Raw genomic sequence first — 23,111 nt, 5'->3', positions numbered from 1 at the left:
TATTTAGCACATGACGTCCTGCTTCTCTCCCTGGTGCTCTTACTAGCACAAATGGTGTTTTTTGTATTGTTGTAGCTAGGCATATTGGTCTAAACGATCTGCCAATTGGGTGCGCTGTGATCCTTGTAAAGGTAGTCATTTCAAAGTCAGCCTTCTGTATTTCAATAAAGAAGAATAAAAACACTTTATCTGTAACTTATTTACAATACAGTACTGTAGTGAACGCTGGCCCCAGACTTAATACTGAATGAGGGAGGAGCTTCTGCTTGGTATTATAATACTGTGCGTTGCAGGGCCTTCCCCCCAGCGATAAAAAAAGGACTAATGGTGTGAGCGGGAGACCTATAATAAGTTGTGCGTTTTCAGGTCTCTCTCACGCTTTGTGGGGCTTAATTAAAAGTAACTAAATAATAATAAAGAAAAAAAAAACGAAAAAAAAAAAAACCAAAGCTAGCTTTGTGACACTTCCCAGGTGAAGGTATAAAGTATCTCAATGTTTAGCTGCCCTCCAAACACTTGAATGGAGCGTTTCTTTTTACAGCATCTTATTGTATTGTTCAAATGCTTGAATGCTTCCTGTTTTTATTTTTTGTTTTATGAAGCTTGTTATGTAATAAAGTATGGTTGCTCTTAACTGCTGTTGCCGTGTCGTTATTGCACTGGTGGGTTTTTATTTAATTGTAGGGGCTCCTAAGTAAGGCGATTCACTGGGAGTGATTGGTGCCAAGAAAGCCAGAGCACTAAAGGGAACCAATCAGATTTTGTTTTCCTGCTTTAGATTAACACTAACCAGTCACAATCCTTAGTGAATACTAGGGATGCACTGATACCGGTATTTCGGTATCGAGTATGAGTACCAATATTTTTTTCCGGTACTTGCCAATACCGGAAGTCCCATTAAGGAAGCCAGGCGGTGTGTAAAGACTCGCCACCCGGCTTACCAATTGGCAGGGACGCCGTCCCCATGCTTCTCGTCACTAGCTGACGAGAAAGCATGGAGCCGGCTTTCTGGCCAATCAGGAAGCGGGCACCATGTAATGACGTTGCCCCTGGCATCCTTATTGGCCGGCTCCATGCTCCTTCGTGAAGATGACGAGGGAGCATGAAGCCGGCTTCCCAGCCAATCGGAAAGCCAGGCGCCTTGTAATGACAAGTGACGAGCATGGAGCCGGCTTCCCGGGCAGCGTGTAATGACTCTCTGCCCGGCTTCCTGATACCAGAAGCATCGGAGCATTTTGGCGAGTATGAGTACTCTGCACCAATACTAGTATCGGTGCATCCCTAGTAAGTACAAAGAAGGCTTGAAAACAAGGAGCTGCATCTGACCTTGGATGTACATGAACATGTTAAGTAGTCTGTGTTCTCCAAATTACACATGTGTCATTTTCCTTTTTCACTGTAATTTTGTATTCCTTTTAAAGTGACACTAAACTGAGGCCTTAAACATTAAAAATACATTCAAGTACCTGAAATAACAAAAATGTATCTTATTTGTGTATCACTCGGCTGTAGATCCTCCTCATCTCTGAATTGGTGCTGACACTGTCCTTCCTTCTGGAGGGGGGCTACTTTTGTTCCTCATGGTCCCTGTGTGTGTTGTAAAGAAGCCACCACTCCAAGCTCACGCCCGTCATGGACTACAATATCAGTACACATTAAAGTAAACTATTTTAGATGTGGCCTTAAAGGTGATTTATACAGAGGTGGTATTATATAGTATAGTAGTATTAGTATTTTATAAGTGCAAGTCAAATTATATTGGCATGTATGTCTGCCTTATACATTTTTGTTTTGCTTTTGCAGCTTTCACTTGGAATGCTGGTTACCAGCAAGATAAGCAGCACAACAGTGCCAAGTCTGTTCAGCCCAACTCTATTCCATATAATGTATAGCAGGTAATGCTGTTCCCCCTACACTGGAGTATTTATATCCATCTCTGCTGCAATCGCACATTATATGGCCAATTTGTGTAAAAGTAAAGACAAGTATGCTTTTGGATTGTAGATGAAACAGGAGCACTTGGAGGAGCCCTATTCAGACATTAGATAACATACTAATTCTGTGCAGTCCTTGTTGGGTGTGAAACCCCGGGACCCCAGTACTGCACTGCTATTTGCTGCAGTGCCAACAGAAAGCAGAGGCTTACTTGCATTTAACAGGTTGTAGGGGGGACACTGAAGATGGTCTAAAAGCCTGGCAGGTGGGCCCTAAGAAAATAAATACCAGCCTGCTTTTATCTTCATTTTTAGCTGTGCTCTGCAGAGGTGTGGGGTCTATTGTAGCTCTTACCTATTACTTGTTTTCCATTCGTGGACAGGAGCACCACATAGCAAACGGTTGCAATATTTGGACAGACCTACTAGCACCTGTAATGTAGGAAGCTGCTGCTTCCTCATAATTAGTCTTTCTTACGTTGCCTTTAGTGTAGCTCACCTTTTTCCATATCTCCGAGCTAGAAAAGTTCCTATATACAGATGCTTTTTCTTTCTACAGGTTTATAGGTTTTAGAAGCTGTAGAAATAAGTGTTGCCAATGCTGTCCTCGAAATGTACACACATGAGCACAAATTTATGAAAATTGGAACAAAGCAAAACTTGAATAAAAGTAGAGCTTGTGTCCACAGCAGTAAGGCCTTGTTCACACCAAGCGCGGAGCAGATCCAGACCAGAGCAGGTGCAGACCGGATCAAAACTGCGTCCTATGTATTCCTATGGTATTTTGACCTCCAGTTCACATTGCAGCGTGCGGATCCAGACCGGATGAAAAAACTGCGGCAAGCCCTATTTTACCAGCTCTGGATCTGGTCTGAAACGCATCTAAAACGCAAAAACGCATGCAAGTGCCTGAAAGCCCATGTTAAACTTACATTTTTTTAATTTTTTTTTTTAACCAAAACCGGCCCAAAGCGCGGCACAACCCACTGCACTGCGTGTGCAGAAACCTGACCGGATCTGGTCTGCATTTGGTGTGAACAAGGCCTTAGGCCTCATTCACAACGCAAGCAAAATTGTATATATGCGTCTATACGAGCGTATATGCGTGCACTATATGCAATCCCAGAATGCATCACTCGTAATGGAAATTTTTTATGTGATGTATATGTGTGGAAATACGCAGAAATACGCTGTCCGGACGCATCTGTTCCATTGTTTTTGCGCATATATACACTACGCAAATATACGGCTCTATACGCGGCTGTGTGTATGGAGCCATTTATTTGCATAGGTTGCATATGGTACAATACGCACACGGCAGTGTGGATGAGGCCTTATGCATAATCATTTCCTCTTGGGTGCCATGAATGCTTCCAATGCCTGGACATGTTTGAGTGATCAATACGATTTATCAGGCTGACTGGAAGTACAGTAACCATAAATTAGATATAACTTGTCCAGTTTGGCTCGTTTCCTGCAGCCAACAGATCTAAAACTGGCCAAACACTGGTAGAGATTTGTATGAACGTGCATATGAAAAATCTGGTCAGAACATTCGATAATGCGGTTAGCAGCTTGATGAATTTCGTTTGATTTCAACATTGGAATTTGGAATGAATGGAGGTTCCAAAAACCACATTCACTGTTGGAATTTCATTTGTTTGAGAATTTGTCCATTCTGGTACTTCAAAAAAATTTTTTGGGTCACTATGGTCAAAAAGGATTCATTCCACCCCACTAACAGAGAATCAAATGGATGTCCATAAACAAAAGCCTGCAAGAGGGTTGGACTCTGGCAAACAACAATTGTTACCCTGCAGCATAACCTCTCCTCTACATAGCATTCATTAGTTTTTTGCAGCACTACCAAGGGCCTGAGCACAAAACAAAGGGGCTCCCTAATGGACGCCAACGAAAGGATTTTATGGTGAACTACAACAGTCCCATATTTCTTTTCATCCGTCGTGGAACAGGAATTCAGATACAGTTGTGACATCCAAAAACAGTCCGACTGAGGGGTGGACAACAGAGCAACAAACACTATGGTCCTACAAGTAGAACTGGGCATAGAATGAAGAACGCACGCCCGAATCTGATCGGATGAGGTGAGAATCCCTGCAGGATATGAGAACTTGCTAACAAGACCATAGGGGAACCACAAAGAATCAACCTGGTGCACAAGACCAGGATGGAGAAGGTCACCGCAGGAGGGCAAAGACTCCACATGGGAAGGAATACCGAACCAATGGCAGTTATAAGCTAATTAACCAGAATACCTACAAGAAGCTGCGGGTCAGCCAAAGGACCAGTTCCCAGGTGAAGAGGTTTTACACAGTCCTTTGGACATACTCAGTCCCTGACAGAATATCTACAGAAGAAAGATAGGTTGTTCTGCCTGCTAGCTATCGGGAGACACAGCGCCCTCCAGCGATCATCCCTGCCCACCAATATAGGGTCTATGGTTCACCCAGGTGTGCAAACCTCTCTTTGTGCGGAGGCTACTAGTTAAGGAGAAAATTAAAACCCAGCAGATCTTGCATGCTCTCCAGGAAGATGATGACTGCAAGGTTACAATTAGGTGACTTCACAGGAAGTAGTCTGTGCATCCCAGAGTAAGGTTGCTAGGCAAGGACACAAGACTGAACACAAGGGCCAATGTTCCAAGGAGCAGCAGGTGTTCCCAGGTGACGCTAAAGGTCCAGATCCTTATCCAGGTGGGGGGACATCTAAAGCAGATGCCTGTGTACCTTGTAGGTCAGCGGGTCCCTCTGAAATGAAGAGATGTTGCAAGGTATCATATACCACAAAGGGTTTCTTTTTCTATGTCCCTGGGATCTGGGCTGGAGTAAGGGGTCCAGGTGTAAGGGAAACTCCATGAGATTTGGAAGGGTAACTTCTCCTGTGCTGCATCTCTGGGAGCGGTGGGGGGTGATTGGAGTGATTAAAGCTCCTGAATGTTATAGAGAGAAACTACCAAAGAACCCACCATAACAATCAACCCCCTTGAAGAACCTTCATATAGAATGTTTTTCAGAAGGGTTAGCTGACCCCTAGGTTTGAGGCCTATAGGCTGAGCGGGTGTCAAGGTCTGAGGACCTAAGAGCACCTACTGAAGAAGTAGATGAGGGAGGAGGATGGGGTCCAGCCAACCTCTCCGTAGACCACCTACCTTTAAGGAAGGATTATGCTCTGGCCTCCCATAGCATTACTGATCAGTGTCAAGTGCAGGGCCAGAGAGATGACATCCCTCGAAGGCCAAGCAAGTTACATGCTCCTTGCAAATGTCAATAGCTTCTCAGCAATAGAACAAGAGTGCCCTGTAAAGCTTGGGAAGCTTCCAATTCTGCAGCCCGAATGGCCCTATTCACAAATGAGTCTTCAGACAGGTTCATGAGTGGTGCTGTGCTACAGCTCTGGATCTAGAACACGTGCTCCATAGCTGATATTTACCAACTCAGGTCTGGAAAGCATCACAGCACAGAGCCCAGTGCCAGAAGGTCACATAAGCTAGTCCTGCACATTCGGTACAGCAAGGTCTGGGTATGGTACTCCAAAGTCATGCTGAGAAAAGACTGATTCAGATAGCTTGGGACCAGCTCAAGCAGTGATGTAGCAGGGAATGCTGATTGAAGTTAATAGTGGAGGAAACCCGCAAACACAAGTGAAGAAAATAGGGCTAGCAAACATTGAGCCGACATTTCCTAGCACAGCTGAACGAAGACATCTGTTCTCCTAGGACACTAACAAACAAAAAACAGGCAAGCTGGCTGGAGTTATTTTGGGGGTTGCCTTACAATTTTTTCTGTTTGCCTGTATCCAATCTGTATACTTCTGTATGTGACAGTAAAACCCGACTGTGTCTGAATTCCTGTGTCCCTCAATGGATGAGAACGAAAAGCAAATTGGTACAAGAGGTCACCAATGTGAATGAGCAGAGTGGAGAGCACTGGAATTCTGTGGCGTCTGTGCAGAAGTTGCTACATAGTATTGTTATATACAGTGTGTGTGTGTGTGTAAATATATATATATAATTACACATACATACACACACGTTTGCAGGATAATCATTCCATTCTTGAGAAATAAAATCTAGTAGATAATCTGTATCCTGTTGAATCTTCTCCGGACTGGATAAGCAGTTTGGGGGGAAAAATGTGAACATGTAGAAAATCCTTCCTCTGAACCACTTTAATCAGAAGGTCTCCCACATCTTACATGGGGGTTACACAGACGCTTATATTTAATAGTGGAAGCATTTCTGTAGGTCCCAGTAAGACTTTTACAGTCATTGCAATGTGTTTTGCTCCAGGTTTTCAGGTGATATCTTTGGATGTTGTGTTTGAATGGCTTCAGATCATTCTACAGCACTTCGATGGTTTTGAGTTCAGGACTGCCAGGTAAGCCATTCCTTACTATATAATTTGTTCTATTTGGGCTTCTCTGTTTATTAACTTCTTTACATTTGGATTAAATGTCCTGGCATTTCCTGTAGAATTTCCTCATACAACAATCAGTACCTCAAAACGCACAAGCTGTGAAAGCCCTAAGGCATCAGTCTTGAGCCTCACAGATGATGACATTTTGTATCTGTAATCACCAAATCTGTCCAGTAATGCTGTAGACATGTAAAATGTGTATGTATAGAAATATATAATGTATATTAATTTGACTTGGGTAAATGTCAGATCACATTGTAGGATCCTAAGGGTTCACAAATGTGTTCCTCACGACTAATTATTTTGTTTGATAGAGCACCCTTCTTGGAGCTAGGCACTTCGCCCACTGAACAGCATAGGCTTTAGGGTCTACTGGTCAATAAGCAGCCAAGTTAGTGAAGAAAGCAATGGCAGCTTCTGTGTCTCTCAGGAAACCAGCTTTCGGGACTACCACACTGTGTCAAGCATATTGAATTGATCTGCTGTGTCATCAGTAGTGTCGATGATCTGGGTGAAGGAATTTAATTTTTGATTGCAGGGAAGAACCATATTTGGAAAGATTATTGGAAACGCAGTAATGATTGTGTAGGAAACGATGTTCTCAGGCAGTAGATCTGTCATAAGAGTGATGCACTACATCACCAATTACTGGTGGACACCTGACCATCACACCTATATGAGCTTGTTGGACATCTCATTCTAAAAGGAGTTAATATGGAGTTGCCCTCCCCCTCCCAACCTCCACCCCACCACCCCTCCCAACCTCCACACCACCCCTCCTCCCCCCCTTTGTGGCTAGAACAGCATTCTCTCTTCTGGGAAGGGTTTCCACATGATTTTGGACTGTATGTTGGAATTTGAGGTCATTCAGCCAAAAGAGCATTTGTGAGGTCAGGTACAGATGTTGGATCAGAAGACCTGGCTAGGAATAGGCATTCTAGTTCATCCCAAAGGTGTTCAGTAGGGTTGAGGTCAGGGCTCTGCAGGCCACTTGGGTTCCTCCACACCAAACTCATCCAGCCATGTCTTTATGGAGCTGTTTTGAGGCACGGTCACTTGACTATGACTGGAGCAAATGGTTAACGGACCCTGGATGCAATTTCTAAGGGTCAAATGTCAATGTCACTCTTCTTTCTCACGCTACACTTAATAGAAACGGCCTAGTACTTACTTTTTTGATTTTCATGTTTAACATCCTTACTCTTACTGTATTCCTTCTTTATTGCATATAAAACCCAAATCGCTGTGCTTTTGTGAAACGTGACTAGGAGTCTAGAGACACTGAATTGCTGAATGTACCCTGACCGGCATGTCAACTGAAAACTGCAAGACGATAATAGGACATTAAAACATCTTTGTGTGCTGTAACATTAGCAGTACCCTTCACTGGAAACACCAACAATTTAGAGGTGGGCCCACCCTACTTGGGCTGCCATTGTTAACGCAGAAGATGCTGCTTGCCTGGTTTATATGCTAATCATCTGGTCATAACACGGAGTCACTGACCCATAAAAAGTATGCAGATGAGTTTTGATGTTCTATACTCCATCGTAGTGAGCACTGGAAACTGCATCACCCAGAGAACTAGTAACTTCTGGTAGTCAGCAATGGCAGCCCCTGTATTTGTCTCATGGCAGGCTTCCTCTGACAAGCTCCTAGAGCCTGGGAGAATCTGTAGCATATGTTTACTATAGGACAGATCTACCTCCATAAACATTTTGGCAATAGCGGCTGTTCTAAATTTGCAAGAATTAACAAACCTGATCCAGCTCTAAACTTTCCATGATGATATGCGCGGCTGGCCTGTACGCAAGTACCAAACAACGCTTCTGTATCAGTGTTATCTTAATTGTTTTATCTATTGCAAGAATGTTCAATGAATTCACGGTATGGTCGTGACATGGTACATCAGTCCGTCACAGTCAATATGAGTGTTTGAGCAATCACATGATGGACACCACAATAAGTGCTACACGCAGAACATAATTCATCCAGTGTTCCTCCCCCCCCACCCCCACCCTCACTTGTGAGTCCTGGTATTGTCTGTACAGTTCTGGATCTCGTACAGTCCATTGACATGACCTCAGCTGCTCCCAGTACTTCTGAAGTCTTCTGTCTTTGTACCCAGCATTGTTGCAGAGTCGGCACAGTGTGAGGAAAGTGGTCATTATATATGCGCCGCTATCAGCGTCCTTGTTAGATGTTCTCAGGAGCCCTTTGCAAAAAAAAAACCATCTCAGTCATGCAGTCCAGCTCCGCTCTGTGTTGACCAGCTCCATTCCTTCAAAATAAGAGTGGGGCCTGCGAGCGTGGAACTGGAATGAAATAGAACAGGTCAGTCCAGCTGCCTTATGGCATTGTTTGCAGTTATACAGAGTGGGTAGCTTAGAACAACCAGTGTGCTGATTTAAAGTAAGTCTCCCCAATCACCCTGCCCAAAGCACCTTCTCCTGCCTATACTTACCCCACAAAGTTACCAGCAAGTGTTGACAAGATTCATGAAGTGGCACCCTCCCCTCCATGTGACAGTCCTTGTGCCCGGTCAGGGGTGTAACTAGAAATCACAGCAACATTTTGTATTGGGCCCTGTGATTTCTAGTTACACCCCTTGCAGAGCCCACTCGAGATCCCACACAGCCCACCTGTGGGTGACCCTGCTCTGAAGCGTCTCAGGTGGGCTGGTCACACTCCTTACCTGTCCGCCTCCTCTTCCTCCATGGTTGCTGATGGGCCCCACCCCCTCCTCCATCACTGGGGCCCGCCTCCTCTGCTGCCAACCCCGGGCCCCGCCTCCTCCACTTCCCGGTCCAGCCTCCTCCACCGCCAATGCTGGCTCTCACTGACTCAGCTGTGGAGAGGAACACACTGCTTCACAGATCACTGTCAGTGATCTGAACAGCGGCGCGTTCCTCTTTATAGCCGCCAGTGACAGCCAGCAGCATGAGATGCCATAGCGACCTAGGTGGCCCGCACAGCATCAGGGATGTCCTGGCCGGGCCCTCCTGTGCCCCATAGAGGCCGCTTGGGTCGCTATGGCGATTGTTACACTACTGTGCCGCTAACCACGCCTGAGCTATGTTGGCACGACTAGAAAACAGTAATGACTGTTGTAGTGTTGGAAGCATTTATCAAAGCGCACAGGATTTCCAACACCTTGTATAATCAACTCACTGCTAATTGCACCCTTTCCTACAGCTAGACGTTCTGCCCATGTGCTGTATGCTCTCTGTGTTTTACAAATGAACATACATGACAAAGGATTCCCAGAGCATTATGGGTTAGCTTAGGAGAGTATAGCAGTAATAGATCTCATACAGAAACTCTCACTGCTTGGAAACCTTGGATGGGCCCTTAGGGTCTGTGCTGATGGGCTTTGGGCTCGCATTGATGGGCAAATGGAGCCTGTTTAGGGGTGCAGGCAGTTTGCATGTGACATCAAATTAAGATTCTTCTGAGACTTTTCGGTGCATTTGACCTGCAATTGACTTCCTTCTGTTCTGTATTTAATCACCTAACCTGCTTTGCATTTCCATTAAATTGTATGTCACTGTGTGTGTGTGTGTGTGTGTGTGTGTGTGTGTAGATTTCTATCTTGAGCTATTGAACTGTATCAACAGACTATTTACAACAAAGGAGATACAGGAAGTGCTGGCAGCAAAAGTTTGGATAAATATTTCCCCCGCCTAGAAAAGCCCAAGACATAATAAAGGAAAATGTATACAAAACCACTACGTGTTTGCTTTAAACAGAACTCTGGGCAAATCAAGTCTTAACCCTTGAAGTGTGGGGAAGGGGTAGCCCCACTGTAAGGGTTAAGTGCTGGTTTTGTCTCGGTGCAAAAATAACAAAGTTAAGCTGGCCATACACCTATAGATTATCTGCAGACTTTCTTGGGTCAAAGTGCAACAGATTCCTCCATCTACGCTACACTGTGTGGATGGAGGAATCTCCTGCAGGGCCAAGCTTAAGTAGATTGCTAGTCGGTTCTGTTGGCTCTCAAAATACCTGAACAATCTGATTGGATGCCGGCATTGTTCAGGTGTTTTCAGAGCCAGCGGGGCCGACTAGCAAGATAGTGAAGCTTGGGCCAGCGGGAGATTCCTCCATCCACACAGTTTAGCGTATATGGAGGAATCTGTTGCACTTTGACCCTAGAAAGTCTGCTGATCATCTATAGGTGTGTGGCCAGCTTTAGACTCAGCTGAACTGTAATCCCGGCTGGCTCCTACACTGCTCCAGTGATGGTATGTCTGTCTGTGTCCTCATGTTCTATGCACCAGGATGACTCACTGGACCTTAGACCGCTGAAGCAGAGGGGGAGTGAGGCTGAAGGGACCGGTCTAAGAGCAAGCCGGGAGAATGGATCGTGTGAGTATAACTTTTGTTATTTTAGCTTCCTGGAGAAAACAAGCACTTAACCCCAGGGGCGTCCCGAGGCTGGGTGATACCCGGAGCGGTGTCCGAGTGTCACCCCGTCGAGACGCACGCGCGGCAGTATTCTGATACCTGTCGGCGGCCATCTTGGTGATGGACGCCGGCAGAGAGAGGAGACAGCCACCCAGAGGGATAAGGTATGCGCCGGGTCCCCACCTCTCTCCTGATACTGTCGGGCGTTCGGTCCATGACCTAGCGCCCGACTTTTCAGAGGGGGGTGACACCAAAATGACTAAGTAATTTTGGTGTCACCCCTCCAATGGTAACCCTTGTGATGCCACTGCTTAACCCTTACAGTGCCAGGGAGAAGATTTGTTTTAAAGATAACCTGTTATTTTGTCTTGCGTGGGCAAAGCACAGGTTCACTAGAAGGAAGGAATAATACTGCAATGTGCTGCCTTAGACATAAGGCCAGAGATGGTTTTTACCCTTCTGCAGCATTTTCAGGCTACACTTCCAGTAACTACCAAGCATGACCCCCTAGGCGGCTCCACTCACTGGAGACTGTAGAGACAGCTGGTGCAGGATGGGGAAGGGAGTCCAGTGAATGGGTTCCATCGGCCAGCTGCACACCGACACGTCACTCGCCTTACCGGAATCAACCATCAGGTCATTGACGCTGCTGCAGCTTGTCTCCAGCCTGAAACACAGCAAAGTCATGTCCGTGTTATAAAATGTATCCCATTCATCATGTCAGCAGTCACAGGATAATCAAGGTCAGGACTGAAGGTCAAGTCACGTTTATAGCAAAACAAATGTGATCAATCGACATTATGTAATGAGGGGGCGGGGACATCTTTTGTATCTCATTACGCCCACTTGGTTGTTCTGCTTTCCTATGTTTATGACTCTTTTTCCTTACAAGGGTGTTACTAGAATTCTAAGAGACCCGGGACTCCACAAAAAGGGTGAAGTGCTCCCATACAGTGCTTGTCATTGTAGTGCTCCCTTATATTGTGGTTATGGGGTGAATAGGCATAAGCTCAGGTTTGGGCCAGACCTGGAAGGCACATGGGGCTACCTGCCCAATCAGCTGCAGGCCGGGTTATATCCTGTCCCACAGCTGCACATAAAGGGACGGAATGCTTGTGTTGATTTCATTGACTTTATATGGCCATATTAGGTCAATGTCATTAACCAAATACAGCCATTTGGCCATATAAGGTCGGATGACATCACACCATCCCACCCCTTAGCTTATGTGCAGTGGCGGGTGGAGAATTCCAGATCCAATAGCTTATTGCGTGGCTTCTGCAGCCCCGGGAAGGGATCTGACGGCAGCTGAGCCACCGGAATCGCTTCCATTGCAAAGCCGACAGTCAACTTTTCAAATGCATAGAGTCCTCGCAGCTAAAGCCGGCGGGAGTATATTTAATGGGGTCCGACATATGTATGACATATGTTGGTGGCAGCAACAGGGTTAACTATAAATCCAATCAAGCCTCTGCCGCTGGGAGCCATGCCTGTGGCTGTCGGTTTTGCAATGTCTCATCGGACTTTTAGTTCCACAACAGCTGGAGGGCCAGAGTTGCCCCCCCCCTTCTTTAAAGTGACACCCAGCCCTCCCATTGAGATTGGTGTGTAGCATGCCCCAGCTGGAGCAGAAGGCTGCTTTAAGGCGACAACAAGGCGGCTGTACACATTGTGATGAAGATTTTCTGGAACACATGTAACAGGCGAATATTTTTATTCTTTTTTTTTTGTATAAAACGTTCTTTTCTCGATAATATTTCTGTGACAAGTATGGAAACTGCCCTATGACTACTAAGCCATGCGAGCCATCCACACAAAGAATGACATTGCCCGGCCAGTGATCACATGACCCACGTGTGGTCTGTAGGACGGCTCTGGTGCTCTATAGTAAAGCGTGGAGTCAACACTTTCTATGCACAGCCCTCATTCATACCATTAATCCCCTTATAGAGATTAAGGCCCATCGGAGAGGCTGTCATGTGAATCCCTCACTGGGGCCTAATAACACGATGTAACCATTGCATCGAAAATCCGTCACCTTTCAATGAGGACTAAATGTAAAAATACAAAAATATTCTAATGTGAAAATATAATGAAGTTTACTGAATATGTCCGGCACTTCCCTCTCATCCTTGCATTAAAATTAGGGATGCACCGATACCAATTTTCCGGTATCAAGTTCAAGTACCGATATTTTTTTTCCGGTATTTGCCGATATTGATACCAGAAGTCCCTTTAAGGAAGCCATAAGGCAAGTCATTACCCGCCCCCCGGCTTCCCGAGTAGCAGGGAAGCCGTCATCATACTTCCTCGTCAACAGGTGACGAGGAAGCATGGAGCCGGCTTTCTGGCCAATCGGGAAGCCAGGTGCCGTATAATGACTCGTTGCCTAGCTTCCTGATTGGTCGAGAAGCTGTCCAATCAGGAAGCTGGGCAATGATTGGCCAGCTTCACGACCAATCAGGAAGCCGGGCAGTGAGTCATTACAAGTGACGAGGGAGCATGGAGCCGACTTCACGGCCAATCAGATATCGGGCTAGGCATCGGAGCATTTGGGCAACTACGAGTACTCGTCCTAGGGTGACAACGCTGCTCCTCCATTGATACAGTACAGTGAGTGACGCGTGAGCATTGTCACCCTAGGACAGGAAGTGTGTTACTTGAGGAGAAAAAAAAAGAAAACTAATGCAGCCACCACATCTATGAGCCCCCCACCCCCCATCTAAACAATCCCACCCTCGCCCTCCGCAGATCTAGACTAACTAATAGCTGAAGGCCACTGCTCTGATTGTTGATATCCAGTGCTGCAAGTCTCCCTCTCCTGGCTGCATCCGTCTCCCAGCTGGGAGATGGCCCCATAGAGGTCTATGAGGCTGTAATGTGCAGGTATAGCCAGCAGAGGGAGCAATGCAGCACTGGAATGTAAATAGAGGGAACACTGCCTGCCAAATCTAAGTAAGTACGGCTTTGCCGAGGGGGGCGTGGGTGGCTGGGATTGTTTCCGTCAGGGGTGGGGGGAAGGTTGCTGGCCCCTGCTGTACACACAAGTCCTCTAATTACTAAAAGGCTCACAAACCCATAAGCTGAATTTACACATGATCTAGAGCAGCCTTTCTCAAAGTGCTGTGGCTCTCCGGGGGTGCCTTCTGACTTCTTCAGGGGTAGCTCGAAAATTTTGTGCAGCGTCATGACGCTAATCCAGAAATTGTGGGATCCAATGGTCCAGGCCTGCTCCACCTCCCACCCTCTGCCATACTGCTGCCGCCATGGCTCCTGATGGTGGGACTCAGATGTGAAGGGGGCTTCTGATCTGAAGGGGGAACTTTGATATGACGAGGAGCCCCATATGCTTTTGCATGGGGTCCACCCTTAAAATCTATACCAGACTCCTATCTAGGATAAGGGTCTGGTATGGGTTTTGGAGGGGTCAGATGTTCACATTTGGGACTGGGGTGCCTTAAGATTTTGTATACTTTTAAAGGGGGCTGTCACTGAAAGGCTCATCTAGAAACCCCCTTTATGATCACTCTGAAAATCTAGGTCAGTGTGTAAATTGTCCACACGGAAGAGGTCAGACCATCGCCCGCCGCGTGCCAATTGATTGTTTGTGTCTATGCCCAATCAGACTCTCTTCCTGATTCCATCGTGTCTGTATAATGGAGCGCAGGATGGAAAAACACAGCAGGGAAATAAACCATTAATTAATCGGCTATCTATTCAACCATCTGTGGCAGAGACGCATTGCAGAGGCCACAGGGGAAGGGGAGGGGGGACAATTTTCCTTAAAAAATAAATAAATAAATATCACGGCGCTGTTCCCATCGTGTGCCAGGATGCAGTACTGGTCGGAAATGTTAGCTGTTTGTAAGCTCTGACAACTACAAGGGGGGGGGGGGACAAGACCAGTCACCCTGCACATGGGGAGAGAGCAGCAGTGAGCGGTCTTTATTATAGGAGGGGGCGGAGACAAGACCAGTCACCATGCACAAGGAGAGAGAGCAGCAGTGAGCGGTCTTTATTATAGGAGGGGGCGGAGACAAGACCAGTCACCATGCACAAGGAGAGAGAGCAGCAGTGAGCGGTCTTTATTATAGGAGGGGGCGGAGACAAGACCAGTCACCATGCACAAGGAGAGAGAGCAGCAGTGAGCGGTCTTTATTACGGGAAGCTCCACGTCTCACACGGGATAACTGGACAGATCTGGAAGAAATACACAAAGCTCACCAAGATTGAAGGAGGAATACACAGGACTCTGGTATTTGTTTTGTCTGGCGTTTAGCTTCAAGTGCTTTCACATGACACAGTGGAAGTGTTACAATGCAGTGGACTCAAAACTAACAGTTTTGCTGCAATGACTGGACTTGACAGGGTCTCTTTACATACAGAAAACACATTGTGCCCGCTGTATGTGAGTACATAGCCCCAGACATCATTACACCTACAGCATGCTTCATATTCCTGATGTGGATCATCTGTTGGATCATGTGCCGGTCTGTTGGGGCTACATGTGTCCACGCAGTGTGAAGTCCTCCGCACATCCATTGATCCGCTCCCCTCCCTTCCCCATCCCAACACTCTCCTGCCCTACACATCCTCCCTGCAGCAGCATCCACAACACTGGCAGCAGCTCAGAGAGGAGTATAACCATGACAACAGCTCGACCAATCACAGCGCTGTGTCCCTGCACATTCGGAATACCTCCACAGCTAAGGTGCCGGGGTCTTTGAGCTGCTGGGGGATGCATTAACCCTCTCAGAGCCAGATTGGTGGGAAAGATGTCTGATTAAATATTCGCTGCACATCCAGCCGCTGCCGCCGCCAAGCGCAGGCGCGGAATCACAGACATGCAAATTGCCCATTTGTGTCTGGCTTTCCCGCCCAAGACATTGCTCTTCCTTTCCCAACTACAGAATCAGATCTGACGGCCATTAGAGGAAGACAGCCGAGCCCGAGGGGAAGATCCAATTTGAATTGTGTGGGGCTGACAGGACTGCCAGTCATGAGTCGGAGTTCAGTCATCGGGGTGATGGAGGGAAAAGCAGCCGGATTCTCCCGTTCCTTCTCCCAGTGCAGCATGGTGGAGGGAGTGGAAGAATCTGACTGACTTCCTGAGGCAACACAGACAGTCTGAGAGTATCCATCATATAATGGGGTCCCTTACCGCCCTGTCCACGGGGTCCCTTACCGCCCTGTCCGCGGGGTCCTTACCGCCCTGTCCGCGGGGTCCTTACCGACCTGTCCGCGGGGTCCTTACCGCCCTGTCCGCGGGGTCCTTACCGCCCTGTCCGCGGGGTCCTTACCGCCCTGTCCGTCATAACCACATGTCCTTAAAGTCTTTACTGACCTGTCCATGTGATCCATACCGACCTGTCCATTAGCTGTCATTTGAGTATTGTGGTACACAGCAGGCTAAAGCTCACCCCACATGTTCCAATCTGATTGTAAAATCCCTTAAGGTGGCCATACACTGTACAACCATCGCAAGACCTTAGTCTTGCGATGGTTGTAAAGGGATTAAAAAAACGTACGATCTGCCCATCTTGGACAGGCAGATCGCACTCTCGATCATCGCAAGCCCGCCCCCCTGAGGGGCGGGCTTCCGATGACCGCAATGCTGAACGGGCAGTGTGCGCGTGCGCACACCGGCCCGTTCAGCATTTGTCTAGAGCACCGTTCTAACCAGCCGAGAATCGTACGATTCCCGGCTGGTTTTCAAACATGCTGGTTCGACGGAAGACGTGCGACCGTACAGTAGAAACGGTCGCACGTCTCCGTTCACACTGCTCGATTCTCGTACGATCGCGGGCTTTCCCGCGATTCTCGTACGAGAATCGAGCAGTGAATGGGCACCTTAACACTGGCCATACTCTATACAACCTCCTTTAGCTATTCCATCACCTGAGTGACACGATATGAATGAATTGTTTAGGGTTTCCCCCATTCCATGGATTTGGTAACTCCAAATGAGACAATTGGTGTATATAGTATGTGGTCATCTCATAAATGATTTGCATAGTTTTGGTCTTCTAAAATGAGATTGCACAGATTGGTCGGTCAGATTGTAACGTGTATGGTGAGCTTTAGGTGTACAAAACATTTATATTTAGACAGGCAGAACCCTGTACATCAGATTGTAAGCTGCATAGTCATAGTTTTCCTGCTACCATGGCGGCACTAGGCACTCATACAGCCAATCACACGCGTGCTTTTATTTCCTGACCTGCACTACAAGACAGATGACATGTGATTTGCTCTGACATATAGTGAGAGTCACAATTACTTAAAGCGGGGTGGGAAACCTTCACTAGCACACACCCCTCCTCCTAAAATGCCGTAGCCTTCTATTCTTCTGGGAGTGTCTAATTATTATCTGTGCTGGCCCAGCTCCCCCACCATCCCATCACTTTCCTACATAACCTTTCATGTAGCTGCGAAGGGGAATACTACAGACCAGGGGTGGGCAATCCTGGCACTCCAGCTGTTGTGGAACTACAAGTCCCACTGATGCACTTCAAGACTCTGACAGTCCCAGGCGTGACTCCCAGAGGCATGATGGGATTTTTAGCTTCATCACGGCTGGGGGGCCAAAGTTTCACTAACCCTGTTCTATCGGCGTTCAACACTACCCAGATGCACTGAGACATTTCCAGATCTCTGCAGCTGCGGACCGGGAACATGTCTCAGTACCAGTGATTGGCGCTGTCAGCTTCCTGGCGGGCTCGGCACGTGGAGCTGCGAACACGCCCGAGCCTATCCTTAGTAATACAAACCTGACCAGGGTACTAACTGTCTGTGTGTCCTTTAGGCCTCATTCACACTAGAAAAAGCCGGCACGTACAGTTCCGTGCTGCGTGCACGGCCGTATCGGGCAGCTCCCGGGAAGGACAGGTGCTGCGTGTGATTAGTACCTGGTTAGTGGTCACCCGGGCAAAGAGAGACGGTGTTTATCTCCCTAAGGGCCTCATTCACACGAGAAACGGCCGGCACGTACAGCTCCGCGCTGCGTGTGATTAGTACGCAGCCCCTGTCCTTCTCTATAGGACTACGTGGCCGTACGCCGCCTACGCTCACCCGCCCTGCACGTCCATGGATGGATCCTGTCGGCGTCTGAGCCGGGACACCTGCACCCGTACGGACCTGCACTTGGGGTGGGCGTATGGCCGCGTACTCCCATAGAGAAGGACAGGGGCTGCGTACTAATCACAAGCTGTACGTGCCGGCCGTTTCTCGTGTGAATGAGGCCTTAGGGAGATATACACAGTCTCTCTTTGCCCTGGTGACCACTAACCAGACTCATGAAACCCAAAACCGTGAGCTGTCACCAACACAGAAATAGATGGGAAACCATCCAATGATGACAACCGTGTAAGAGGGGTTTTCCCTCACTTTGCAGTGATCTCACTTCCTGTTGGGTCTACAGTACAGGAAGTGGAGGTAAATCTCCTCAATCAGACACAAAGTGCTCAATTGAAGTCAGCACCAGTCACCGCAATGCAGCAGTAGATAGCTGTCAATGAAATGTCCTTTAAAAATTCAATAAAGCTTGAAGAAAAAAAAGACAGTGCCTTCCATTGTGCCAGTGCCCAGACTGCATGCTATGACTGAGTGGGTGTGTGAACGTCGTGGACTAAAAGTATCTACTGTCCCTTTATACACCAAAATAGGAATGAATGGTACCTGGGAGGGGCCCCTGATGGCTCCTGGGCTGGGTTGGCAGGGGCGGTGTTGCGGGCCCCATCCTGACAGCCGCACACGCAGCTCCCCAGGGCCTGCAGAGGAAAGACTTCTTCAGAGCTGCTGAAAGCCGGATTGTCCAGAGAGTTGATGGAGGCCGAGGTGGTGAGCCACGTCTGGGAGGGACACCAGAAATGAGTGGGGACGTCATCGAAGCGGCTGAATCTCCTGTAGCTGAGAACAGACACAGTGTCAACTCAAAGTGAAAAGTAAAAGGATCAGGCACCCCTCCCTCTGCACCCCCTCAGCACCCTGACTCCCCAAAATTCTGTTCAGCCATTGAGACCGGAGATGTGTAAGGGCTCTGCATCTCCTGAGACGCTCTGGCCAGGGTCCCGCCGTGCTCCTGGCAACCAGTGACATTTACCATGCCTTGTTCTCTATATGGAGACGGCCATCTTGGTAGAGGCAGGGCTCTACTTCCTCCCGTCAGAGCCTCCAGCAAGGAGAACAGTGATCAGCACATTAGTGACATCACCAGATCTACACCATACAATCTGATTGTACAATCTCCTTTATGAGGACAAGCCAGAGCAATTCAAATCAGACGCACGCTTGCATTACATCAGGGGTAGGCAACCTCGGCCCTCCAGCTGTGGTGAAACTACAAATCCCATGATGCATCTCTCTCCGGGAGTTATGTCTGTGGCTGTGAGAATCTTTCAATGCCTCATGGGATTTGTAGTTCCACCACAGCGGGAGGGCCGGAGTTTGGCTACCCCTGCATTACATCAAGGGTAGGCAACCTCGGCACTCCAGCTGTGATCAAACTACCAATGCGTCATGCATCTGCCTCTGGGAGTCATGCCTGTGGCTGTCAGTGTCTTGCAGTGCCTCATGGGACTTGTAGTTCCACAACAGCTTGAGTGCCGAGGTTGCCTACCCCTGTATTACATAATGCGATCTAAACGAGATTGTATAGTGTGCGGCCAGAGGGACTTTCACTGCACATCAGGGACAACCGGCAGTCCACAATTGTAATTCTCTGTCTGCAGCCTGTACAGTTCACGACAGAAAGAGAATTTTAGATGACAGCGTAATGTGCAGCTTCCAGAAAGCTTTTAGTGTTGCCTCTCCTCAGCAGTTACCATAGCAACAGATAGCCTGGCCAGGTCCGGCTTGCTGTCTCGCAGTGCGCCCTGAGAATCCATTCTCACCAGCAGGGGGCGATCACTGAACGGGCGATATTCTCCGGCGTACACATCAAGCAATTGATGCAAACTCAGCCTGACTGAGCGCGGGGAAGCGTTCCATTAAAATGCCAACTCTGATTGGCAGGAGGTGTTGCCCGTGGTAACCGCGCTCCAACACACTAACGTCAAACGTGATTGGTTTGCTCTGGATAACACAACCCAATGTTCTCAATTTTATATATATATAAATAAAAAAAAGTCATAAAGCAAATCGCAGGTTGCCATGGCAACAAGTCCATCTAAAGCACACCGGCGCCATTTGCTGTAACGTTTTTAAAGGGACGGCGTACGCATATGATAGAATCTGTATATGTGGCATTTGTGGAAAATGTATATTTGCCCCCTTATTTAGCTCATTTCACAATGATAAGGTTGCTCATTTTCAGCCATGTGACTGTCATTTTTAAATCTCATTGGATGCAATGCAAACAACTGTCACCTTAATAAAAAAAAAAAAGGAGCATTTTCGTGGTGTGGAAGCTTTGTGAGCTGAACCTTTTGTCTGAGTGTTAGGGTTCGTTCACACCGGCCCACATGTTAACCCCACCCAAAGCTTTCACACAAAGATAAGGTTGCTCATTTTCAGCCATGTGACTGTCATATTCAAATCCCATTGGACGCAATGCAAACAACTGTCACTTTTTTTTTTTTCATAATGAGGATCGTTCTCCTGGTGTGGAAGCCTTGAAAGATGAACCTTTTGTCTGAGTGTTAGGGTTCCTTCACACAATCCTATGTGTTAAACCCCCCCATATTAGTGCAACGGGCTGGTGTCCATTGTGTAGGGCGTGGGGGGGGCTGTGCGCTGTATTGCTAACGCATCAAACTATTTTATTTTTTTCCTTAACTTTATTGAAGTGTCACAAAACGACACTTTCTTCTAGTCCCCGCAGCGTGCCCAATGAAGTCCGGCGACATGCAGACCTGCTGCAGGTTTATGCAGCGCCATGCATCTCAGCACTGTGTTGTGTACTTGTAGTTCCACAACAGCTGGGGGCCAATGTTTGCCTACCCCCTGCGATACAGACTTATGATGGTTGCAGCGTCCGCATAAGGGTTGGGCAGGAGAAAAGGGGCACCAGAGATGTAAGTATACGCTGCATTCTATGGCAGGGAAATGTAGACGGAGAATCTATAAATCATACAGCACATGTAATCTTCCATAATATCATGTATTCAGATCATTACATAAGCCCAGTTCTGATTGGCTCATCGAAGGTATAAGCCAGCGGTAGGCAAAATCGGGCCCTCTGGCTGTGGTGCAACTACATATCCCATGAGTCATTGCAAGACTCTGACAGCCACAGGCATGACTCCCAGAGGAAGCAGCATGCTGGGGTTTGTAGTTTCACCACAGCTGGAGTTTGCCGACCCCTGGTATAAACCTTTAATGGAATGTACCATTGCTGGAGCTCTGGGGTTGTCATCTATGGCCCAACCAGTCCTTGACCCGCAAGAATCTTGTGTGTTACATGCGCAGTCCATCATAAAGCTGAAAGGGAGATGGTTGCTACAGACATATGCTCCATTTCCTGTAGACCCAATTACCTGCTCTGCGTCTGAGCCACTTTCTGCTGAAGGATCTGAGTCTGGAACCTGCGGACCAGGATGAAGACGGCTGCCGCGGCGCAGATGATGATGCAGAACACGACAGCGCAGGCAATGGCGGCAAGGCGGTGATGGGTCATTCGATAATCGCAGGAGGGTCCCATGTACCAGAAATCTCTGCCAACCGGGCACCTGACAAGATAAGGACGGGCTGGATCAGAGCAATAAAGAAATGGCTGACAGGGACAGGAAGTGCTGGAATAATGCTGATTACAGTGTCATAGTGGGAGGAGCTGGGAACCTGGAGTGGAGGTCTCATGGCCGGAGTCTTCAAGAAGCATAAAAAGCTGGTGGGAAATTGACCAATTACCCAGTTCAGGTGGACTGAGGCCAGAGAACCAAACCCCAACCTAGCCGGGCATTATGGGAGGTACAATCTCGTGTGTCTCATGGACTCCAGCGCTGAGATCTTCACATTGGAGCAACCAACGTCCATCATCCACCTTATTGCAGTATCATAGTGGGAGGAGCTGGGAACCCGAAGTGGCGGTCTCAAGAAGCATAAAAAGCTGGTGGGAAATTATCCAATTATCCAGTTCAGGTGGACTGAGGCCTGACCTTCAGAGAACCAAACCCCAACCTAGCCGGGCATTATGGGAGGTACAATCTCGTGTGTCTCATGGACTCCACTGCTGAGATCTTCACATTGGAGCAACCAACGTCCATCATCAACCTCATTACAGTGTCATAGTGGGCGGAGCTGGGAACCCGGAGTGGAGGTCTCATGGCCGGAGTCTTCAAGAAGCATAAAAAGCTGGTGGGAAATTATCCAGTTCAGGTGGATTGAGGCCTGGCCTTCAGAGAACCAAAACCCCCCACTCTAGCCGGGCATTATAGGAGGCGCAGTGACAATATACAAAAAAGTAGGCCACTTAAAATGGGCGGAGCTGTAAACAGCAGAGTGGTCTCAGCTCCACCCACTTTCCAAGGTAGTGGAACAAAACTAACCCACTAGAGTGTTAGAAGATTCCTACCAGAGAACTTAAATCTTCCCTCTATTTTATTTGGTCTACTATAGAACAAGGTGGGGTCAGAACCTTTTTTTATTATTATTGCTGTCCCTATTGAGCAGATTTTCCCACACTTCCTGTCAGGACAGGAAGTAATGTCAAATCTCTCCAGCGGGAACTCAGGAAAAATTATACCACATAGTATAGTGAGGAGGCTTAGAACTTCTGATCATTGTATATTGTTGTCCGCTCTTCCTTGTCATGGTGATGACTGAGCCTCCCCTTCCTTGTACGAGCATTACAGGGACAGGAAGTGAGAACATCTCCCCAATGGGGTCACAGAGATAATGTCAGGAAGATTTATCCTTTACTTAGATCCTCGACTTGTAGATGAACACATTTCGATATCCATCAGTGCAAAGGACATCTAAAAAGCCCGGTGACTGTCCTACTCACTGGCACACGGGGTCCTGGCCTTTGCGGTGTATACAGATGCCGTCATTTTGGCAGAAAGCGCCGTGACACGGTGACAGGCAGAAGGCGCTAAGATTGCGCTGAGGCACACATCGGAACCCTCGGGGGCACGAGAACCATTCTGTACACGGCTCCACCATATCTGTGGAAGAGAACAATGTCAGTAGGAGAACCATGACTGTCCCATTTAAAAGTGAGCTCTGGGCACAAAAATGCAGCAAATCTCTACAATTCATGAACGCTTTCCTATACACAATGATAGACAAATACCTGATGAGCTGCCGGAAATCCAGCGAGCTCCTAACTTACTGCAGTTACCTGCAACGCTGCACTGAAATCCCAATCAGTGTTATCAGCCCTGCCCACTTCTCCCCT

At 47.6% G+C, this 23,111-nt stretch overlaps 1 protein-coding gene across 2 annotated transcripts in view; it reads right to left on the bottom strand.

Moving 5' to 3' along the window:
- Positions 1 to 8,506: 8,506 nt before the first annotated feature.
- The window catches only part of LOC108791309, a 25,013-nt gene continuing 10,408 nt past the window's right edge, over positions 8,507 to 23,111 (bottom strand). For both annotated transcript variants that reach the window (XM_018561767.1, XM_018561757.1), the window contains 5 exons: positions 22,719 to 22,878; positions 21,253 to 21,444; positions 18,455 to 18,685; positions 11,303 to 11,444; positions 8,507 to 8,685 (listed from right to left, as the gene is read on the bottom strand). In XM_018561767.1, the coding sequence (XP_018417269.1) occupies positions 8,611 to 8,685; positions 11,303 to 11,444; positions 18,455 to 18,685; positions 21,253 to 21,444; positions 22,719 to 22,878 (800 nt within the window). In that variant the 3' untranslated portion in view covers positions 8,507 to 8,610. The remainder of the gene's footprint in view (positions 8,686 to 11,302; positions 11,445 to 18,454; positions 18,686 to 21,252; positions 21,445 to 22,718; positions 22,879 to 23,111) is intronic.

Source organism: Nanorana parkeri, unplaced genomic scaffold, assembly GCF_000935625.1.
Source record: "Nanorana parkeri isolate BGI_ZX_2015 unplaced genomic scaffold, ASM93562v1 scaffold19, whole genome shotgun sequence".
Lineage (NCBI taxonomy): Eukaryota > Metazoa > Chordata > Amphibia > Anura > Dicroglossidae > Nanorana > Nanorana parkeri.
The sequence above is the reverse complement of the archived record's forward strand: the minus strand, read 5'-3'. Positions and strand labels throughout refer to the sequence as shown.